The sequence below is a fragment of the Ictidomys tridecemlineatus genome, chromosome 1, assembly GCF_052094955.1.
Source record: "Ictidomys tridecemlineatus isolate mIctTri1 chromosome 1, mIctTri1.hap1, whole genome shotgun sequence".
Lineage (NCBI taxonomy): Eukaryota > Metazoa > Chordata > Mammalia > Rodentia > Sciuridae > Ictidomys > Ictidomys tridecemlineatus.
This window is the reverse complement of record NC_135477.1, coordinates 151,155,600-151,178,466: the sequence shown is the minus strand read 5'-3', so window position 1 is coordinate 151,178,466 and position 22,867 is coordinate 151,155,600. Positions and strand designations below refer to the sequence as shown.

The 22,867-nt window shown below is 52.7% G+C and overlaps 2 protein-coding genes across 2 annotated transcripts; both read left to right on the top strand.

Moving 5' to 3' along the window:
* The first annotated feature begins 4,588 nt into the window (after nt 1-4,588).
* On the top strand, nt 4,589-8,171 carry Eif4e1b (eukaryotic translation initiation factor 4E family member 1B). Its single transcript, XM_040271884.2, has 6 exons — nt 4,589-4,695; nt 5,067-5,162; nt 5,790-5,853; nt 6,544-6,657; nt 6,767-6,906; nt 7,071-8,171. Exons 2-6 carry the CDS (start codon nt 5,125-5,127, stop codon nt 7,183-7,185), a joined length of 471 nt encoding a protein of 156 aa, XP_040127818.1. The 5' UTR covers nt 4,589-4,695; nt 5,067-5,124; the 3' UTR covers nt 7,186-8,171.
* Nucleotides 8,172-9,047: 876 nt separating this feature from the next.
* Nucleotides 9,048-21,289, top strand: Tspan17 (tetraspanin 17). The gene is made up of 9 exons (XM_005333156.5): nt 9,048-9,296; nt 12,980-13,030; nt 13,122-13,268; nt 14,759-14,929; nt 17,416-17,541; nt 18,317-18,364; nt 18,892-19,008; nt 19,086-19,147; nt 19,724-21,289. The coding sequence occupies exons 1-9, from the start codon at nt 9,210-9,212 to the stop codon at nt 19,758-19,760; spliced, it is 846 nt and encodes a 281-aa protein (XP_005333213.2). The 5' UTR covers nt 9,048-9,209; the 3' UTR covers nt 19,761-21,289.
* Nucleotides 21,290-22,867: the final 1,578 nt, after the last annotated feature.

Below are 22,867 nucleotides of genomic sequence, written 5' to 3'. Positions count from 1 at the left end.
CTGTCCAGAGACCTCAGGATGGGCAGGAAGACAGGCAGGCAGGCAGGCTGGCACCCTGCAGGGTAGGAAGGATGGGAAGCTGAGATCAGGGAGGAGCATGGATGACGTTTATTGAGCATCTACTGTGTGCTGAGTGCTCCATCCATGACATCAGTAAGCACTGAAAGCAATCCTTCCAAGCAGGCATGGTCATCTCCATTATACAGATCGGGGCACTGACATGCAGAGAGGGGAGGCCACTGGCATTTGTTCTTTTCAATCAGTTTTTCCTGAGTGCCCACAAGGTGCCTGGTATAGGAAAGTAAGCAGAAAAAAAAAAAAAAAAACCAATGAAGTCCTTTCTCTTCTGGAACTTAACCTTGTATTAGAATGGACAGACAATTAACAAATGAATTAGAACCACATAAAACCACTGGGAGCCAGGCACAGTGGCACATGCCAGTAATCCCAGGTACCAGAGAGACTGAGGTAGGAGGGTTGCAAGTTCAAGGTCAGCCTGGGGAACTCAGCAAAACTCTGTCTCAAAATAAAAGTTGAAAAAAGGCTGGGGGGGTAGCTGGGGGGCGGCGGGGTTGTGGCTCAGTGTTAATGTGTTCACTTAGCTTGTGTGAGGCACTGGGTTCGATCCTCAGCACCACATAAAAATGAAAAAATGAAGATATTGCGCCACCTAAAACTAAAATATAAATATTTTTTTTTAAAGAAAAAAGGCTGGGGATATAGGTCAGTGATAGAGCACTTCAGGGTTCAATCTCTAGTACTGAAAAATAAAACAAACCAAAGCGAATTTGGATTGTGTAGCTATTGCCAAAGTCCACAGTGATGTTCCTCTTGCTAAATCTTTAATACCTTTATTTTATTTTATTTTTGTGTGGTGCCCAACACCTTGCATGTGCTAGGTGAGTGCTCTACGGCTGAGCCACAACCCCAGCCCTCATCTTGCTAAACCATATAGTCACCTCTCCTTTCTCTCCTGAAGTGAAGGAGAGAAGTGCTGGAGTGGGGTTAACGACACGGGCAGGGACGGCCCCACCTGAGCCAGGTTAGGCAGACAGGGAGCAGCCAATGAGAAGTCCTGGGGCAGCAGTGGGCCTGGCCAGTTGAGGATCTGCACACTTGAAGGCCAGTATGAGTGTGGCAGAACGAGGGAAGGGGACAGTAGGGGAGGTGGGTCTGAGAGAAGATGGGACTGGTGGTGAACGGAGGAGATAGGATGCTCAGGAGCCTGTGAGGCTGAGTCATGCAGGCCCTGGAGGTGCACTTTGAATTACATCTTGGGTGTCCTGGAAGGTTTGAGACAGAGAAGTGATCAGATGAGTAATTTAGATGACCCTGAGACGCTCACAGAATGTTCTGTAGGGGACAGGAAAGGAAACAAGGAGAGTGACAGAGGGATTGATGCAGTGGCCAAGGCCAGGGACGCTGAGGCTTCTCTGGGATGATGACAAGAGGGAGGGAGAGGAATGGACAGAGCGGAGATGTTTTCAGAACCAAATGGCAGGATTGGGATTCAAGAGCCCCTGCTTGCTCAATGCCACGGGGAGGTGTTCCTGTTCCCTTCAGACAGGCCAGGGTGGACCTGGGGAGGAGCCAGGACTCCAGCACCCAGGAACTTGCCTTTAAGGTCTCTTATTAGTCACCCCAACTTCAGACTCCAGGGACTGCCCCCTGAAGTGGGATCTGTCCCCTGCCTTGAATTTGGGCCCTCTGACTCTAGTACAATACAATGGAACTGATGACGAGCCAGGTTTTATTTTAAGCCCTGGCCTTAAGACACTGGCAGCGTCTACTTTCAGTCTCTTGGGACACTCACCCTGGGAACCCAGGCACCACGCTGGAGGAAGCCAAGCAGCCACGTGGAGAAGCCTCGCAGAGCTGTCCCAGCTGACATCTCCAGCTGAGGTTCCAGGTGACAGCGTCAACTGCCCCATGTGTAAATGACCAGATGCCTGCAGCCTCAGTGAGTGAGCCAGCCCAGCTGGTCTCGCTCCAGAGCAGACAGAGCATGCTATCTTTCCTTGGTGCTCCCCAAATTTCAGATTTGTGAACATAATAACTGATGCTTGTTGTTTTAGGCCACTGAGTTTGGGGCATGCTGTGCTTCCAGAGCCATCTGTCACCAAGTATCACTGAGTTTTCCTTTTCAATATCTCTTAAATCTGTAATCTCCCCTCCATATTCTCTGTCACCTGGACAACTGCATTAGCGTACAAACTGATGTCCTCCTGCTCACATTTTTTTTTTTCTTTTTGTACTGGGGATTGAACCCAGGGGGACTTAACCCCTGAGCCACATCCCCAGGCCTTTTTATATTTTATTTAAAGACAGGGTCTCACTGAGTTGCTTATGGCCTCGCTAAGTTTCTGAGGCTGACTTTGAACTTGAAATCCTCCTGTCTCAGCCTCCTGAGCTGCTGGAATTACAGGTGTGCACCACTGCCGAGCTCTCCTGCTCACTCTTGCAGCCACAGGTCCCTACATGACAGTTCAGAGAACTTGCTGAAATGCACACGTGGTCACGTGCCCGGCCCTGCTGCAACCACTTGAAGCACTCAGTGGCTCTGTACTGATCCTGGCATCAAGACTTTCCCATTTCTTTCCTCCTTTAGGCTTCAGCCACACTGGCCTTTCTTCTCTTCCTCCAACACCTCATGCTCCCTTTGCCCCAGGGCATTTGCATGTCCAATACAGTTTGTACTCCCTGAAATGCCCTCCCTTGTCCTCTCGCTCATGCTTTAGGTCTCAGCTCAGTGTACAAATTGCCTCTAAGCCAGTGATTTTCAAAATGGGGTCCTTGTCTAGCATAGTCAAGGGACTGGTTAGAAAAGAAAATTCTCAGGCTCAAGCCCATGCCTAAGGAGTCAGAAATTTCTGGGGCAGAGCCCAGCAGTCTCTCTTTAACAAGCCCCGCAGGTGAATCTGATCCCTGCACTCCAGAATAGCTGCTCCAAAGCAGTTGAGGTTATGGAGTTTGTTATCTTCTCTCATCCCTGAATTCCTGTTCTTCAGGGGGCTGTGCTTGTAAGCACTCAGGTGATTGTAAGATGGTCTAATGAGTGCCCCATGTTCTCCAGTAGCCCTGAGCACAGGAGCTGCCCCCCCCCTTTGCAGTGCTGGGGATGGGGATGGAATCCAAGGGGGCCTGAAGCATGCTAGGAGAGCACCCCACCTCTCAGCTCAACCCCAGGCTCTCATGTTTTGCTCATTTTATCCTGGCACCTAAGAGAGTGCCTGGTACATCCCAGGGAATGGCTGAGGATGCAGTTAGAATAACAGTGGACTATCAGCCTTCAGGGGGTCATGTGCTAAAGAAAAGGTGTTGTTTAGAAAGCCAGGAAGGGGTTTCCTGAGCCAGAGTGTCCCCCATTTTCCTTTCCCTTCCTCATGCCTCCCTGACCTGGGGTAAACCTCAGCTGACTTCTGTTGAGCACAGAACCAGACCTTGTTCTATGGGCCCGGTATGATTATGTCACACAAGCTTCGGGTTGTGTATTGATATTTCCATTCTACAGATGGGGAAACTGTGGCTCAAGGAGGTTCAGTAATTTGGCCAAGGTCAGGGAAGGACTTGACCCCAGGGATGTGACTGGCTCTCTGCCTCACCCTCAATGTCCAGATGGACAACACTCAGAACAGGATGCAATGTGGGGCTCCATGGAACTTCATGTGCCCTTCCACAGGACAGCCCCACAGCAGATAGTGGACCGTCAAGACAGAGGGCCTAGTGGTGCCAGACCTTCCCAAGTTTACAAGAGAAGGCAAAAGTGTGGATTTTAACATAAAATCTTTTTGTTTCTAAATGTTAGACAATTATTACCTTAAAAAAAAAAACTCAGATGCTTTCAGAGACCAGATAAATATCTTGTCACTCAATGCCTTGGATGACATGAGGTGGCTGAACTGAGAGTGTGAATGGTACCCGGAGACCCCCATGCTTTTGTCAGTGTGGCTGCTTCTGTCATCTGTGGGGCAGACTGCTTTAAATTCAGGGGTCACCCTCAGCAGGATGCAGACCCCAAATTTCCTAAGGACAGATCCCAAATATTGATCCTTACCTTCATTTTTCAGCCCCCACTGTGAGAGGCTGGTCACAGGTGTGTCTTAACTCCCCACCTGCAAGCTGAAGTGCTCACTCACTAAATGAGTGATGGAAGGATTCTGATAAGCTTCCCACCTCCCCGCATGCTGGCCCCTCCCACAGGCATGCAGGCTCCTCCCTCTCCCCTGCCGCAGGAGGGTGGGGCTAGGGCTGATAGGTTAAAAGCCAGCATCTGGGGACCCCTTACATGCTAGGTGCCCCGTGGAGCTTGAGCCTTAGCATGGCTGCCTCCAGCTCTGTAAGTCCACCGGCTGCCCTTTCTGGAGCAGGGGCCCAGCTGGGGTGATGGATATAGGAGTGGGCTGCAGGCAGAGTCAGGGCTCCCAGGTGACCCTGACTCTTCTTTGGTCAGGCAAGTGAAGCCGAGGGTGGACTCCAAACCTTGGAGAAGAAGAAAGAGGAGGAGGAAGAGGAGAAGGAGGTGGCAGAGTCAGCGTGCCTGTGGGAGCAAGAGCAAGAGGAGGCAACTGTGGAGGCGTGCTTTGGAGACAACGCTCCAAACTTTCCTGGGACTGGGACTTTGCTGTCTCTGAGGACGAAAGCTCAGGACAAGGGGCCCGTGGAGAACAAACTAGAGTTGCACCCCCTGCAGAACAGGTAAGGAGGAGAGTGAAGAACTGGACTGGACCCCTGTGGCTGGGCCATCCTCTATGCTCCCTGGTCGTGTGGCCTCTGACTACCCCTTCTGCTCTGGACTCAGTTCCACATCTGTGAAATGTCTGCGCTGGCCTAAGCACTGGGCCTGTGGACTCTTCCAGCTTTACCCAGCTGAGATTCTGGGCTTAAAACTTCACTGCTTCCTCAACCTTTCAGGATAACTAACTTTAGTCACCATGTGGGGTGTGTTTGGGGGGTGTGCTCCCAAATCTCCCTATTTTGTCCTTAAAGGGCAGGGACCTCCCTCCCTGTTAGCCCAGGTGCTGCTGGGGGTAGACAAGGGGGTGTCTCTGCTTCCTCTCCCCTATCAGGTGGGTTCTATGGTTCTTCAAGAATGACCGTAGCAGGGCTTGGCAAGATAATCTGCATATGGTCACCAAGGTTGACACCGTGGAGGATTTCTGGGCGTGAGTGTGTGTCCCTTGGGGCCAGACCAGGGGATTCTGAGCTGGGAGTTGCTTGTCACACATCCATGACACCATCTCTGGGGCCTTTCAGCGTTTGTTGAGGGATGGGGGAGGGTGTTCCTTTCCAGGAGGCATTGGGATTGGGCCACAGCCACCCCCTTGAAGCTTCTGTGGGCTTAGGGAGAGAGCTTAGGGAGTGGGAGAAGCCGAGAGCGGGAGAAGCCAGGAGCAGCCCATGCTGCCATTTCATGGCTTTATGACCCTGGGCAAGTTCCTTCTCTCTGAACTTAGCCACACAGCGAGGATCAGATTGCCTCAGAGTGTCTGGGGGCGATCAAGGGAGGTTATTTGAGAAGCGTGGTATAAACCCTAGGGGGGCCTTCACTGGAGGGGTGCACCAGGAGTCTCCCCAGGGTGCAGTCTTCATTGGACTTGGATGGTTGGGGAAGCTCCAGGGGGAAGGTGGGCTTTGAGGGAATTCCAAGCAGCAGGAACAGAGTGAGCACAAGCAGGAAGGCCCCACGGTGGTGGGAATCAGTGGATCCCACAAGGAGTTGAGGGGGATGGGGATCAGCTGGAACCCAGCCTAACAAACTTGACTTTCAGCATGGGGGGGGCTCTCTCCAGGATGTACAGTCATATCAAGCTGGCTAGTAAGCTCTCTTCTGGCTGTGACTACGCCATGTTCAAGGTGAGTTCTGTTCTCATGCCCTCCTTCCCCCCAAAAGGACAAGGGTTGGATTCTTCCCAGCTTCTGCAGCCATCCTCCCTCCAAGGAGAGGTTTTGGGGTGGAGGGAGCCGTAAACATTCTTTTTTACGGCAGAGGTGTGATTTCTGATTGGAGGGGCTGCTCTACAGAAGCCCACACAAAGCATGTCAGGCCTGAGCTGCACCTTGGAGAACATTGAGTCTGGAAGGGTAGGGGGAGAGGGAAGAGTCCAGCTTTCTTGCTTGGCTTCTGAACACTCTCCTCCAGCCCTACCCTGGAGGTGCTGACGTAGGCGTTTACAGATTTCCCCCGGTGACTTCTGCCCAGTGAGGTTTGGGGATGTCTACCACTGCCCACAGAAACGTCTGCCCCAGAGGCCTCCTGTAGTGCTTCCGTTTGAACTCGTCTTAAGGAACCTGAATCAGTAAAGGAGATGCTTGCACACATAGACAAGGCTATGAACAGTGACAAATTGGGTCAGGGTCCTGTGGGGCTACAAAGGGGTCTCTCTGGTGGGCTGAGTGGCACCTGGTGGTGTAGAATGGAAGCTAGGAGAAAAGTTGGCCTATTTAGGGCCTGAGCAGAGGGCAGAGAAGGCAGCACACAGAGGCAGCTGGGTCCCGCTTCCCTTTGAAGGAAGGGAGGTAGTTGACCTGCCATCCGCCTTCCAGGATGGCATTAAGCCCATGTGGGAAGACAGCAGGAATAAGCGGGGTGGCCGCTGGCTGGTCAGTCTCTCCAAGCAGCAGCGCCACATTGATCTGGATCGTCTGTGGCTGGAGACAGTGAGTGGTGGTGGCGGTGGGGGAAGGATTCAGGGGAAGTGGTCTCAAGGGTGGTAGGGGCTGTCCCTGTGCCCACCTGGAAAGCTCACCATCCCCACTTTGGGCCCAGTTGCTGTGTCTGATTGGGGAGAGCTTTGAGGAACACAGCACCGAGGTGTGTGGGGCTGTCATCAACATCCGTACCAAGGGTGACAAGATTGCTGTGTGGACGAGGGAGGCTGAGAACGAGGCCAGCGTCTTGCACATTGGGTGAGGGCTGGGTCCAGGGATGACATGGGGGTTGGGGGCTGGCTTGCAAGTGAGACCTCTGGAACTCACAGTGCCTTCTCTCCATTCTTTTTACCCACCAGTATAAAAGGAATGGGAATCTTCTGACTACTCATGTCTCCTTTGCTCTGTCTCTCTCTGCCCAGGCATGTGTACAAAGAGCGCTTGGGTCTTTCCATGAAGACCATCATTGGGTACCAGGCCCATGTAGACGCGGCCACCAAGAGCAACTCCCTTGCCAAGAACAAGTTTATGGTGTGAGGGGGTCTTGGCATCACTCTGTCATGTGGGGCCACCACCTCATAAGCCTCATCGCTGTGGTGTATGCAGGACTACACCATTGATCCTGGGCTGGGGGAGGGGGCAGACAGCGTGATTTTTACATATTCTGGAGTGCATATGAACACTTTTTTCTTTTATTTTTTTGAGATGAGACCTTTCTATGTTGCCTAGCTTAGCCTTAAACTCCTGGGTTCAAACAATCCTCCCACTTCAGCCTTCCCAGCAGCTGGAACTACTGGTGCTTACACCATGCCTGGGTTCATACAAGTACTCTAACAGGTATTAGGCCCAGGCCCAGGGGCAGCTAGGTGGAAAAGTTTGAGTCCTTCTTTTTGCCTGGGGACAGTGCAGCAGCAAGGTGCAAGAATCTCTTGGGTTTCCTTCTTTTACCTGGGGGTGGGAATATGGGGTGGTCTTGGTAGGGGGCTTGATGACAAGATGACAGGAGAATTCTATGGGTCCAGTACTTAATCTGTGCCCACTGGGAAGGGTACTAGGTGGCCTGAGGGGGCAGCCTTTTCCATTTTGATGGAGGGGCTGGAGACCACTGATATGCTGAGAGTGGGAGTTCAGAGATGGAGTGTCTCCTCTTTGTGATGAGTCTCATTGGATCTGTCAGTGCCCTTCCTGTATCCTGTCCCTTCCCTAGATCACCTGTGCTTGGGTCCCTGGAGTGGGGCAGCCCTTCCTGCCCCCCACTTCAAGTGTCGGAAGGCTAGAGGGAGAACCCAGTTATTTGTGTGTATATATATGTATATAGAGAGGTGGATGCTGAGAACTGAGAAGCCCTCCATGGCTTCTCACCTTCAGCCAGTGGAGTCTGCTTTGCCTGATTTAGGCCCAGGCCCTAGGACAGGAGCTTGATGGTAGTGGACGCCCTGCTCTAGTTTTATTAGAGGTGGATTCACCTGAAGATGATGAAGCTTAAGTTAGGTACTTGTTCTAAATAAATACTTCTTAACGAACTTGGAATTATTTTTGTAATTTTTTTTTTAGTTGATGGACCTTTATTTTTTATTTGCTTATTTATATGTGGTGCTGGGAATCGAACATAGTACCTCACACGTACGAGTCAAGCACTCTACCGCTGAGCTACAACTCCAGCCTCAAACTTGGAATTATTTTTAAAGAGGGCTCCAAAAATTTAAGATTCAGGCTCCCTCAAGTCCCCGCCCTGCCTGGAAGGAGCTCATGTGAGATTCTTAGGTACCAAGGAGGCCCACCAGGGTCCAAGCTGATATGAGGGAGAGGGGTTACTGGGAGACCTCAACCACCAAGGGGTGGGGGACAGGTTCCCAGCAAAACTGAAAGAGCAACGGGCTGGCACTCAACAAGATTCAGGTCCTCGTTTGACCTGAGTCTGAGAAAGAAATCAGCTGAATTTGTGTGGAATGCAATGCACGGTCTGTAATTAGACTTGCGACAGGTGTGTTAACCTTCGCCATCCGCTCACCAGCAGCTTTTACTCTAGACGGCAAGGGCGAACACCGGGGTGCCGCTGGAACTGAGCCTTGCAGGGGCTGAGGGATCTGTAAATCTTCACGTGGCGGTCGCTGGCGCCCTCAGTAGGCATCTCCTGCAGGTCTAAAGGACGCCAGAGGTTGGTGAGGCGGTCTGTGAGAGGACTCAGAGGCCAACCTCCAGGGAGACAAACTCTGGCTGGGAGCGGAGCCAGGACCAGACGCCGGGCTCCGAGGGGGCGGAGTCGGGCTGTGGGTAGAGCCGACTCGGGGGCGGGGCCTCGGGGGCACCGAGCCGGGCTGTGGGCGGGGCGGGACGGGGGCGGGGCTCCGAGGGGACGGCTCTGCGCTCCAGGCGGGGCTGCCCGGGCGCCGGGGGCGGTCCCTGCGGGGCGGGCGGGGTCGGCGGGCGCTCTGTGTGGCCGCGGCCATGAAGCCGCAGCCGCCGGGCTAGGCCCGCGGCGGCTCGAGCCCAGGGCGGCCCGCTGGGGGCTGGGCCCGCTCGCTGGCTCCGGTTCCCGGGTCGGAGGGTGGCCGCTCACCATGCCCGGCAAGCACCAGCAGTTCCAGGAACCCGAGGTCGGCTGCTGCGGGAAATACTTCCTGTTTGGCTTCAACATTGTCTTTTGGGTGAGCACGGGGTCGGCTTCGGGCCCTGTGCTGGGCTGGTGGAAGGAGGTCCAGTCCCCTACTGCGGGAGGCCACTTCCTGCTCCGAGAGCGCGCGGCTCGGACCGTCCCCGTCTCCTTCCTCTCACCCCCCTCTGAGTCCTTGGACCACCCGAGGGAGCCTCGAGAGGCCTGGATTGCTGGGGGGCGGGACCCTCCGCGGCGGGGCTGCGGAGTTTCCCGGTGTGACCCCAAGGCCCAGCAGCGGAAGAAGTGTTTGCCTCCAGACCCCAGGGCCATGCTGTACGTGGGTTGGCCCCTCTCTTGCCCCACCCCCTTATGGGGAGAAGAATCCCTGCCCGGATTTGTCGGAGGGGACACTCTGGCCTGTCCTCCCCTCCTAGCTCCTCCAGCACCGGGGATGGATGCCTCGCCCTAGGCTCCCGCAAAGTGGGGTGGGTCACAGCCCTCTCCCTACTGCAGCGGGTACCAGGAGGCAGGCGGGCAAGGGCAATAGCCGAGTCCTCAGCCGCAGGGTGAGGAATCTCTCCTGTTCGGAGTCCGGGTGCTGTCCCTGGGGAACGGAATGCAGCATTCCACAGCTGACCGAACCCAGGCTTGCCCCTGCTCACAGAAGGGAGCTGCTTGTGCCTCTCCCAGAGTGGCATCTGTGCCCCTGGCCCTGCCGAGTCATCTTTCCTTTCTCCCTCCCCCATCCCATGTCCAAAGCTGCCACCTCTGCAGTCTGTTTCCCAAGCCTTGGGTCAGAATGTCAGGCCTTTTCACTTGTGGTCAGTAGGATTCAGTGGCACCGTCTTTCACCTACATGATGCTGAAGCTTGCCTCTCTGGTGGATGTCCTTCACTGGTGCTCAACTCTGGAGGGTGTGGGCAGTGTGCAGGGAGTGCACTGGTCAGGATCAGGAGGCCTGGGTATAGGAGGCTTAGCTGGGAGGCCTTAGGCAAGTCGCCTCTCCTTTCTGAGTCTCAGCTTTCCAGCCTAGGAAACTGTGATTTGAAGTTTGCCCCCTAGGTTAAATGAGTTTTAATGAGTTGTATTCTCTCAACTACCTTATTGTTCATATTTTGTAGATGAGGTAACTGATGGGATAGACATAGAAAGGTTAAGGTCATTTATCTATGGTCATATAGCCAACTATGGTGACAGCTGAGTAGCAATAGGTGCAGGTGAGGGAGAGTAGTGAACAAGAGGTAACCCCCAGTGTCAAGAAGGAGAGATAGGAGAGACCCAGCTTTGTTCTAGGGGGCCTGGGCAGGGGATTGAGGATGAGTTGAGCATTTGGATTTTGTGTTAGGGCAGCATAGAGTAGTAAGGGCTTCATGGTGGGATTAATGGTCTGACCTGACTTGTACTGAAGCAGCTGTGTCTGGCTTGGAGGGGCAGGCCCTGGAGGTGGGGAAGACAGAGAGGCGGCCTGGGACATAGCTTCATAGCTGGCAGACCGGAGAGGGGCAGTGGCATTAGGAAAGGTGGAGAAAGCTCCAAGAAGAGCCCAAGGCTGAATTGACAGGACTGGGCCATATGAGGGAGGAGATAGATTTCAGCTTTGGTTCAAGGTGGCCCAAGGGAGATGCCTATGAGAAAAAGGCCCAGAGACTTTTTTCTTTTTTGGCTCTGGTAATGGAACCCAAGGCTTCATGCATACAAGATAAGTGCTTTACCACTGAGCTACATTCCAGCCTTTATGTGTTTTATTTTTAAAATTTTTTGATGTCAAGCAGATCTGGTGTTGCCATGCTTGGAATCTTCTCATGGTTTTTCACTGTTCAGAATACAGCTGATAGCAAGTTGTCATGGCTCATGCCTGTAATCCTAGTAACTCGGGAGGTGGAGTCAGGAGATGTCCTGCCTCAGTAACTTAGCAAGGCCCTATGCAACCTAGTGAGACCATGTCTCAAAAATAAAAAGGACTGAGGATGTACTCACTGGTAAAGTACCCCTGGGTTCAATCCCCAGTACCTACTACTACTAATAGCCCACATTTTTGTTCTGTGGCCTTCAGTGCCCTGTGGCTCTGGCCTTGGCACCCTTCAGCATCACCATACATGATCTTACTCAGGCCTTTGCCAAGCCCTCTGCCTGGAATACTCTCCCCCTTCAAACATCATTCAAACCTCAGCTAATGTGCCCCTGTCTCTCTAGTCATCTAAAGCATGCCCAGAACCCCCAGTCACTCCAGTTTGCATCCCCTGGTCTGATTTTCTTGAAAGGATCTGTGGGTACCTGACATATCTTTGTTTGCTCACGTCTCTTTCTCCTGCATGGCATAAGCTTCATGAGGGCTGAGAGCTTGTCTATTCTGTTGGCGGGTATATTCCCAGCACTTGGAACAGTGCCTGGACACCGAGGTGTTTGCAGCAGGAAGTTTGAACATAGGGATCTGAAACCTGGGAGAAGTTCGTGTGGAGCTCTGGGGATGCCAGTGTTATGGAAGGGTGGGAAATGGGTGTGAGGAGGATGAAGGGTGGAAGGCTAAGGTTGGACTCTTGGGGGCATGGCTGTATGTATGGGGTAGGGGAAGGCAGAGAGTCCTGGGAAGGAGTCTGAGAAGAAGCAGTGGAGGAAGGGGGTTGAGTTAACCAAGGAGTGGTTTAGGAGAGAGAAAGTGTTGGCTGGTCCCCAGTCCAAAAGCTGGGGGCTGGTTAAGTGTGGTGAGGCAGAAGAGGTAATATTTGCTTGCACATCTTTGGACCCAGTGTGGAGGAGGGAAGGAAAGATGTTTCCAGAGAGAGAGAGTATGGTAGTGGGTGGAACCTACTGTCAGAGAAGAGAAGGGTGGTCAGGGATACCTTTGACAGTTTGACAGGCCCTTTGAGAAAATGGAAGGCCACAGAGCAGTGACTGTCTCTGTACTCTCTGGTGGAGTCTCCTGAATCTGGAGGTCCAGGATCAGGCATGACAGAGTGGTTGACCTTAACTTTCAGAGCTCTTTCCAGGGAGGAATTGAGGCAGGTGGTGGGAAAGATGAGGGTGGTGCCAGGGGCTGTCTAGGTGGACATAGCTGGTATTAAGAAGACCCAGGCAGAGCTGTGGTGAGATGTTTCCTAGGGGTAGGCTGGGGCCCCTTAGCAGGACCCTACTCTGCACTGAGATTCCTCATCATTCAGGGGTCACTGATTGTGAGTTTTGGACGCTCTCATCATAAGATGCTGGGGTGTAGTTTGGTGCTAGAGAGCTTGCTCAGTATGTGCAAGACCCTGGGGTCAATCCCCAGCACTGCCAAAAGCAACAATAAAAAACCCATGATGGGAGATGACCTGGAAGCTATGGAGGAGGGTCAGATGGCAGTCGCAGGGCTGCAGGGCTGCAGGAGGGCTGGGTTTGGGAATGGGCAGAGAGGAGGCTAGTGGGGTGGCGCTGCAGCATGGGCCTGGGATAGGAGCAGGGGCTCAGTAAGCTGCTCTTGCTTCTGGGCAGAAGCATATGTTCTACTTTGAAGTTCCAGGAAGGGACTCCTGAGTTCCTTCTTGAGGCTATGGGTGGCTTCAATCCTTCACACTGTCCTGTAGGGAAGAAACACTGAGATGTGGCCTTGGGAAGGTGGACAGGACTCTGGATTCCATTCACAGCCTGAGTCCCTCTTTCTCCCCTGGCTTCCTAAAGGCCCCTGAGTACTAGGGAAGGATGAGTGAGTGACCTGGTGCTAGTGTCCACCCCTGAGCTCTCTGCTTTTGGTTTTTGCAGGTGCTGGGAGCCCTGTTCCTGGCCATTGGCCTCTGGGCCTGGGGTGAGAAGGTAAGGAATTGGGGTAAGGTTTGGGACTGCCCTTGGGGTGAGGCTGTGGGAAGACCAGCCTCTCATACCTGCCTCTTCTCCCCCTGCACAGGGAGTTCTCTCCAATATCTCAGCGCTGACAGATCTGGGAGGTCTCGACCCAGTATGGCTGTTTGTGGTGGTTGGAGGTGTCATGTCTGTGCTGGGTTTTGCAGGCTGCATTGGAGCCCTCAGGGAGAACACCTTCCTGCTCAAGTTTGTAAGTGTCCCCATCCACTGGAGACCCAGCCTCTTCCCATCTGGTCTTTGCAGTATAGTTGGTGCTTAGTAACAGGTAGCTTTGTTGTTATGCTATTGTCATCATTAGATTCATGTGGTCTATATTTGTTAGGATTCTTTTTGTTGTAAGTGCCCACAATCCAGTGGCCTAAGCACGAAAGTGTATTTATCGGCTCATGTGAAAAACAGCAACAAAAAACAAACCAGGGGTATGCTGTCCATAGGTCACTTAGCCAGGTCTCTGTTGGTTCCATTCCCTGTGGGTGGAAAGAGGCTCAGGAACAGGTGCTGGCTTCACCCTGACCTTCCAGGAACTCCTACTGGAGGCTGTGGGTACTCTTAACTCCTCTCTGAGTGCTTCAATTGTATGTCCTTGGCTCTGATTGGCTGTCTCTGGACCAATCCCTGTGGACTAGGAGGAGGTAGTTCTCTGATTGGTGGGATGGTGGCACTGTCCAGTTCAGTATCTGGGCAAAATCCAGTTCAGTGCCCCCAGAGTCAGAAGAGAGCTGGAGCTGGCTCCATTAGAAACCTAGAACTGATCTTATACACAAGGGTGATTTTTCAGGAAAGCAGGTGTAATTACCAAAGGATGGGTAGGTAATGATAGCACTGTCTTTTACCATCTTAAAACTACACTAAGGGGGTAGGGGTGGAGCTCAGTGGCAGAGTGCTTGCTAAGGGTGCATGAGTCCCTGGATTCTTTCACCAGCACCAAAAACAAAACAGAATACCCCCCTCCAGGGAAAAAAAAAAAAAAAAAAAAAAACCTCTCTGCCAATATCACTGCCTTCCTGTAACTTGCCAAAATGACAAACCCAAAGGGAAAGAGAGGAACCCGCTGTTCTCTAGGCCTTTTAGGAAACACGGAGTTGTTCCTTTGGCCATATGTATGTGAATCTACAAGAACCATGATATTGTGAACATTAACGGAGTGGATACTGTTCAAAAACGAATGTCCTACAAATGTTACCATGACAGAACTGGAAGAGTCTACAGTGTTACCCAGCATGCTGTTGGCATTATTGTAAACAAGCAAGTTAAGGGCAAGATTCTTGCCAAGAGAATTAATGTGCATATTGAACATATTAAGCACTCTTAAGAGCCAAGACAGCTTCCTGAAATGTGTGAAGGAAAATGATCAGAAAAAGAAGGAAGCCAAAGAGAAAGGTACCAGGGTTCAGCTGAAGTGCCAGCCTGCCCCACCCAGAGACGCAAACTTTGTAAGAACCAGTGAAAACTAGACAACTGCTTGAACCTGTGAATTCATGTCATAATAGATGAGGGGGGAAAAGAAAGTACTGTGGACTATTTTTTTTAAAAAGTAAACAGTACTAAAATAATGGAGGATGGGGACTGGGGACTCTGGGGATTCTGGGTTCCCTTGAGTTTTGGTGGTAGAACTCTTCCCCTTGGCAACCTCAGAGCCCTGCATCTCTGACCCCCACCATATGTGTGTCCCCAATCCAGTTCTCTGTGTTCCTCGGCCTCATCTTCTTCCTGGAGCTGGCAACAGGGATCCTAGCCTTTGTCTTCAAGGACTGGATTCGAGACCAGCTCAACCTCTTCATCAACAACAACGTCAAGGCCTACCGGGATGACATTGACCTCCAGAACCTCATTGACTTTGCTCAGGAATATGTGAGTGCAATATCCAGCATGGGCCAAATGAAGGAGGTGTCTGATGGGCACGAGAGAGAGAGAGAGAGAGAGAGAGAGAGAGAGAGAGAGAGAGAGAGAGAGAGAGAGAGAGAACACAAGTTCTCTGTGTGCTAGGACTGCCCCTCACTGATCCAGGCCAACACACCCCAGGGAGGAGACCCAGGAGTGCCCCATCCCATTAGAAGCCAGTTTCTGGTGATCCCTGTTGGACACAGATTTGGGAAACAGAGACCAGAGGATCACAACTGGCAGCTTTCAGTTCAGGGCGTATGACACACTTAAATGGGGGAAATTTGACATAAAAATATTGACTTTCCTTTCTACTGACTCTTCAGCCCAAAGTATCAGTCAGGACTACTTGCTACTACCACCTTTAATGGAAGAGGGGCTCTGTTTGCCACTGATCCTAGCACTTGTGTTTTGTTACACCTGTCAATCTTCTCTCATTTATATCATACTCACATTACTTAAAGTTGGAGATACAGTCTGAGAAATGTGTTGCTAGGTGATTTCATCATTGTGCAAACATCACAGACTGTATTTACCCAAACCTAGACGGTCCACACAATCAACTTGACATGGCCTCTTGATATAAACAAGAGAGTGAGAGAACACAGAGGGGTTATGCTGATGCTAGTGTTATATGGTATAGTATTTTTCAATGTTTTTTTTTTTTTTTTTTTTTGAGATGAGGTCTTGCTGTTTGCCCAGAGTGGCCTCAAATTCCTGGTAATCTTCCTGCCTCAGCCTCACAAGTATGCCAGGTGTATGCCACTACACCCATCTTTAAACTTTTTTTTTTTTTTAAATACATAGAAGGAATCGGCTCTAAAATAATGATAGTATAGTCAATACGTAAACCAATAACATAGTTGTTTATTGCCACTACCAAGTAGTGTGCACTGTATATAACTGCGTGTGCTGTACTTTTATATGACTGACAGTGCAGCTGTCAGTGAACTGTGTTCAGCTTCTGAACATAGTTTGAGATCCCCACTGCAGCCCTGTTCTCACTTGCAAACTTAAGCCCTATAGGGAAGCAGCCAGAAAACAGTTCCCAAAATCTTAGATGCCTCCCACTTGCTTGTTCTTGTCCACTCACACCCACACACAGTCACACACTCACAGTCACCTGATCACACCCACGTACACAGTCACATGTCCTTGATGCCATCTACCACCAAGAGTCAGCTCTGGGACCCAGAAATGGACTGGAACTGGTGCCTTCCTCGAGGAGCTCAACCCAATGCAGAGGCAGACATGTAGGCAGGGAGCTGCGGTGGGATCATTTGTTCATTCAGCACAGAATTATGAAGGGTGCACCCTGGGCCAGGCCCTGGGCCAGGTGCTGGGAATTCAGTGGTGAATAAAGATGGAACTTGTCCCCTTGGGAATGGCGTCAGGAGAGACCGATGATAAATAAGCAAAACAGGTGCGTGTGTGTGTGTGTGTGTGTGTGTGTGAGAGAGAGAGAGAGAGAGAGAGAGAGAGAGAGAGAAATCATGGTAAGGGCTGAAAAGGAGAAGGGTGAAGAGAAAACCTCTGAATGGTGACCTGGAAGCCTCTCTGTGTAGAAGCAGTGGTGTGGAGAGTGGGGACTGTTGTCTTGCAGCAGGGACAGCAGGCACCGAGCCAGTGAGAGGGCACAGGTGCAGGCTAAGCTGTGCCCTGAGACCTGCACACACACAGCCACATGGCCCTGCCTCACTCCTGTGGCTTTGTCCTTGGGGCCTGCCTGTGTGCCCCTGAGCTGGTCCCTCACCTGCCTTTGAGCCCCAGCCTTTGTGGGTGACTTTCCTGCGGCACATGTTGTCTGCTTTCAGTTGAGTGCGGGGCCCTGGCTCAGCCGCCAGATGGTGGGCTCTTGGGTTATTGCAGGCCTCGCACTGGCCATTGCCCCTGCCTAGGGGGCAGCGTGGAATGTCCTAGGAGAGGGGATGGGGCCATGGGGTGATGCCAACAGGTGATAATGAAGTGGAAACAGTGTGTGTGGGGGTAGGGCTGGACAGGATTCCTCTGCTGTCCTTGCACCATAAAAAGAGAACTTTGTCAAATCTCTGGAGCAAGTGTGGCGAGATCCAGTGCAGTTCAGTGGATCAGGGGGCTCGGTCCAGCTCCTGTCTCAGGGTGATTTGGAAGAAGCCATGATCCTCAAGCTCCCTCCCTTCCTTTCTCCAGCCTCTTAGGTTAGGGGGACAAGCTGAGGGCCCCCTTCCCTGTACCCCATGACTCCCTCACACCTGGAGCTCTAGGCTTCTGACCACTCTGTGATCCCTGTGGATCCTGGCCTGTCTCCTGTGGGGATGGGGAGGTACCCACTTGCCTGGCTGTCTCTAGACCCCTTCCTACCCAGCCTTGTCTCCTTGTGGCCTGGGCTTGTTATCCCCAAACAGAACCAGGCACCCAGGGTGGGCCTGGCTCCCAGCCAAGAGCCTGGCTCACCTGGGCTCTCCTCTACCCCACAGTGGTCTTGCTGCGGAGCCCGAGGGCCCAACGACTGGAACCTCAATATATATTTCAACTGCACTGACTTGAACCCAAGCCGGGAGCGCTGCGGGGTCCCCTTCTCCTGCTGCGTCAGGGACCCTGCGGTGAGTCGGGCTGGAGGAGAGGTGGGGGCATTACAGGGTACAGACCCTGTCTGGGAAAAACCCACCCTAGGGCCCCACCTGGCTCTGCCTTGCCCTGGGGATGTGGGTATTGGGGGAGGTCACTTCACTAGGGCAGTTGGTGCTGGTCACTGAGGCCTGCTGGGGCTGGGCCTTTCCCCACTTCAGCAAAACCTGTGTCTGATTTTACCAAGATGGTAACAGAAGGAACATGGAGGGTAGGGTCTGGTCCTGGGGCCTTCCTGCAGCTTGTATTACTAAACACAGCTCCAGGGACCAGCTGAAGGCTGCCTGGGGCTGGCATTACACTCGGTCACAGGTGTATGTGTGGAAGGGGTCTCCCTAGCCATAGCCGCCACCACCCCACCAGGCCAGCAGGCCAGTATAACCAGGGGCAGGCAAGGGATCTGGGGTGGGAGATTCTGACCCTTATGTCTTTGTTCAGAGCAGAAATTTCTCACAGTGACATGCATGCAGTAGAAGTTCATCTGTGACCCCAAGGACCAGGTGTCTCTTCATTCTTATAAAACTCAAGGAGACAGGATTCCAGATAAATAGGCAGCAGGCCTAAGCTGCAGCCACATGCCCTGGTGTCTGGGAGAGAGGCAAAGGGGCCCGGGGAGCCTTGCTTCAGCGTGGTGCAGAATCCCTGGTTCCGACTGCTTCCCTGAGAAAGAGAGACCATTGTTTTGCTCGGGCACCACGGGCCCCTGTGGGATGGCCCTTACTGAGGCACTAATGGCTTGTTTCCCCTCAGGAGGATGTCCTCAACACTCAGTGTGGCTACGATGTCCGGCTCAAACTGGTGAGATGATTGGGGACAGGGCTGGGGCCAGGTGGGGACACTGAAAAGCCTCAGGAATTCTATGGGACTAGGGGGATACCGGAAATCCTGGACACCAGGGCATGGTACTGAGGGGACTGGGCCTGTGGGCTCTGCATAGGTGGCATTGCTCATTTCACTCTCTGTGGACCTGCTATGTGGCCAGCATTGCCCCAGACTTAGAGATTCAGTGCTTGTGGAGGGAGGAAGGCACCAAGCTCATGGATACATAAGATAGTCATGTGCCAATTTTGGCTGAGAACCTGGAAGGTGAGGGGAGAGGGGCTGGGTGCTCAGGAAAGGCCTGTCTCCAGAAGAGGCATCCATGTTGAGACCTCATGGGAGAGCCGGGGAGGCAGAGACCCTGCAGCAGAGCTCCGGGGAGCAGGTGCTGCAGGCCAGGGACCTGGGGCAGGGATGAATTTCGCAGGCTGAAGGAAGGAGGGGCGAGGGGCGGAGGCGAGGCTGCAGTGGCAGGCAGGCCAAGCCTGGTTTCTGTGTGCCCTTAGGAGCTGGAGCAGCAGGGCTCCATCCACACCAAAGGTTGTGTGGGCCAGTTTGAGAAGTGGCTGCAGGACAACCTGATCATTGTGGCTGGCGTCTTTGTGGGCATTGCCCTCCTCCAGGTACTGCCATTGCCCCGTGTGCCCCTCCCCTTGCCCAGTGCCTGCTGCCCCTTCCTCACCTGCCCTCTGTCTTACAGATCTTTGGCATCTGCCTCGCCCAGAACCTCGTGAGTGACATCAAAGCAGTGAAGGCTAACTGGTGAGGCTGCTGCAGGACATGGCCACATGCCTGGCCTACCCAGGCCTCTGGTGGGGACCCCCCCAGGACCCTCCTACTGTATGGGCAAGGCCACAGGAGGTTTCTACTTGGACCTGAGCCCCAAAGATTTTTGTGAGCTGGGTTGCACTGTCTGCCCACAGAGAAGGCCATTTTGGCTCTACTTGGGCTGCTTGTCTTAGAGCTCTGTATGTGGAGGGTGTGTGTGTGTGTGTAAGTGTGCATTTCTATTTGTGCACAGGGAAGCCACCCTGTGTGGGTGCTGGCATAGTGGGCTCTCCAAGGGACTAGGAAGGGTGCAGTCAAGGGGGTGCAGGCCAGATCAGTGGGAGGTACTGCTGTGGTACTATGTGTGCCTGCTCCACCCCACGCTGGGACACACGTCTCTGTGCATGATTGTGTGGGGTGAGCTTTGGGGCCTGCTGTTGCTGTTGTAACACAATTCCAGAGCGCTCTTCTCTATAGCTATGCTCTTAAGCCTGCCAGGAGCCCACCTCAGCCTCAGTGTCTGACTCTGAAATGGGTCCAAGAATTTTCTTTCTCTCACTTGCCTCTCAGGATCAAACATGATGATGGCTACAAACTACTCAGATAAAATTTTGAAAACTACTGGCTTGTGCCCACCAACTTGGAGGTTCTGTCAGCTGTGGGACCTCAACAGAGCTCTCCAGTGAGGGCCTTTGGCCCAGACCCAACCTCTCTACAAGGTGTCTTTGGCCTGGGTAGTTAATACATTTGAGACAACCTTTAAAAATTGGTACATTTCACATAAAAGCCCAGATTCCTTGCTTCTCTTGAAGAATGACCATTGGGCCACACCAGCTCTTCAGTGGCAGCATTACCTGGGACATAAAGCTTCCCGCCTGGCCTAATCTCACCTAAGTGCCCTGCCTCACCCCCAGTAGGCTGGGAGTTGGCTTCCCCTGCCTCTGGATTATTCCCTGCAAATGTCACAAAGCTGCTGTGGCCAAGACTCAAGCAAAGCACAGGGATATGAAGAACCTCGATGCTGGACCCCATCCCGAAGGGTCTACCTGGAAGGAGTCTGGCCCTGCTGGGGACTGAGGTGGGTGACAGAATGCCCAGGGAATGGCTGAGTGGTGGGATGGGAGTCAAGAAGATTTTGCAAAGGAAGCAACTGGAAGCCCAAAGTATGGCCCCATGGAGTTGAAAGGAACCTGTTTTGGGGTTGGTTCCTGGGCTTGGGATCAGGTTTGAAAATCTTCCCTGTTGCCTGCAGAGCTATCTGGTGGCCACCAGAGGGCACTCCAGCACAGCATTCCGTGGGTCTGGCTTCTTCCTCTTGCAACCTCGCTCACCCCAATGGAGCCAAGGGCCTGCCCTGCTTACTAGTGCTTCCAGGCTTGCAGATTTGAAAACCTCTAAAGAAGCAAACTAGCTCAGGCTTGGGAAGTCTGCCTCTTATGTGAAGGGGTGTATGTGGAATGACTCTGCCGCACCCCTTCCTGGGCCACAGATGAAGAGGAGGAGGTGGCAGGCTAGTACAGAGGTCTGGATTTCAGAGGCCCTCAGGGCCTGGTGGGTTATACAAGTGAGTGAAGATGGTTTTAGAGTCTGAGGCCTGTTTCAGTCTGACTTGACCACCTGAAGACCAGACACAGAGACATTGTACTTTGTGACAAGAGGAACGTTTGTGCAGTCCAGTTGAAAATGGCAACTTGCCTTGGAGAACAGTATGTCGTGGGGGCTGTGGCAAAATACAGGTCTTCATCATAAGGTAGTAGCTGCTATTCAGTTGTGGCTGGCTCCTGCGATATGGGAGCCAGCAGAAATACAGAGAAGCCACAAACCCAGATTTTGATGTGAGGTAGTCTGGATTTTAAGTTGTTGGCAACTAGTTAAAAAAATCAACTCTGTAAGCCAAACAAACAGCATAGGGCCCAACTTTGGTCTCTGTGCCACCGTAGATCCCTTGAGGACAGTCCCCACTGGAGCCCTGGCTGCTTAGCCATTCAGGTATGCTGGGAACTGCTATCATGCAGCAGGTGTGAGGCACACACCCAGCACTGTTGCTCACCACGCAGGCTGGACGGGGCCCCAGGGTTCCTGACAGGCATTGACTGGGTGGTTTTGTTCATGCTACAATAAATGCAGCTCAAAATACTCTGTGTGTGCCTTTCATTTTCTAATTTCAAATGTCTTTGCTTTCATTTTCTTCTGCAAATCTCACAACACCCTTGTGAGGTGAAGTTTCTTTTCCAGATGAGGAAACTGGGACTTGAGGGGGAGGAAGGTCATGCAGAACACACAGCGGGGAGGAGGCACCAGCTCTGACCTCAAGCCAGAGGTTTGCACCACACCCATCATGCCTTCTCGGGACATCTAGGTGAAACCTGTGTACTCGGAGTATCCACCACCAAGGGCTGTAACGAAACCTTCATCTCCTAAGGGGAGTAGGACATCTACTTTAGATGCTGGATACACAGAGAAGAGAGAAGGGCAAGGTCCCTACCCTGTGCTGCTGTCTCATGGGGGAGAGAAAACAAGAGGGCACACAGTGTGGTTAGTAATATGTGCTGTGAAGAAAATAAGTGATTGCCAGGGAGCCTGGGAGGGGCCGGGGGAGGAGGCACCATCTCTGGGAAGCTCTGGGAGAAGTGTTCTAATTTTGGTACCAGCTTCCACAGAGTCCCTGAAGCCATGGTGGGCTTGTGTAAGAGAGCCGGGAGAGGGGGAGTGGATGAGGGGGAGAGGGAAGTGGTGGAGCCAGGATATCTGGAGACAGGATTGGCAAGATGGGGTGGTAATGCTGGGTAGGACTGGTGCCCTGGCTGGGCCCAGAATTCTCCAAAGCTCAGTTACTACAAGACATCCATTCTACATCCACCTATAAGACATCCATTCTACATCCACCTATCAAGCTATTCATCCACCCACTCACCTGTCCATGTACTTGTCCACCTATTTGTCCATCTATTCGCTCACTTGTCCCAAACCTGCTATTATCCACTCAGGCACTGACCAGGGGCCAGGGTTCTTGTGCCCCTGCCCTCCTTTTGCCACAGGTCCTTGGCATAGGCAGACAGGGGCGACGGCTACTGGGGCAGTGAGTGCAATGTGAGAGGCATGTGATGACCACAGCTAGCTGTGATCACAAAAGGACATGGAACAGTTCCCTGCACCTAGGGGCCCTTACCTGCAGCCAATAAACTTCCATATATGCAGAAAGTAAATGTGTAAGGCTGTCCCCATCCAGAAATCTAGGTGGGTCCCTGGGCCGTGGGGACCAAGGTCACCCTCCTGCCCTTTGTCAGGTTGGAATGCACTTTGGTAGTGACAAGGGTTAGGGTTATGTCTGCTAGTCTGGGAGCTCTGGAGCTCTGGAGCTGCCTAATCTAACCACAGGGGAGGCTGACAGCAGATTCCCCATCATCTGTGACACTAGGCTACCCCAGACGCCTGCAAGAGCTCAAGCACTGGAGTGAAGAACCAGGCGGGAATGAGAGCTGGGGCGACAAGTCCCTGTGAGGTGGTCATAAGGACTGAAGAAAGATTACCACCGGTGAAGGTAAGCATGTTCCTTGGAGATGCCACTCCAGAAGGCCACCAGAGGGCACCAAAGCGCAGCCCATGCAGCACAGTGGCTCCGCTCAGCAAGCTGCTCTCCAGGTGTAAGGGTCATTGTGCCGCGATCCCCATAGCCGCACCACTGTTCTAGAGTCCTGGGAGCCCACCCGGTTA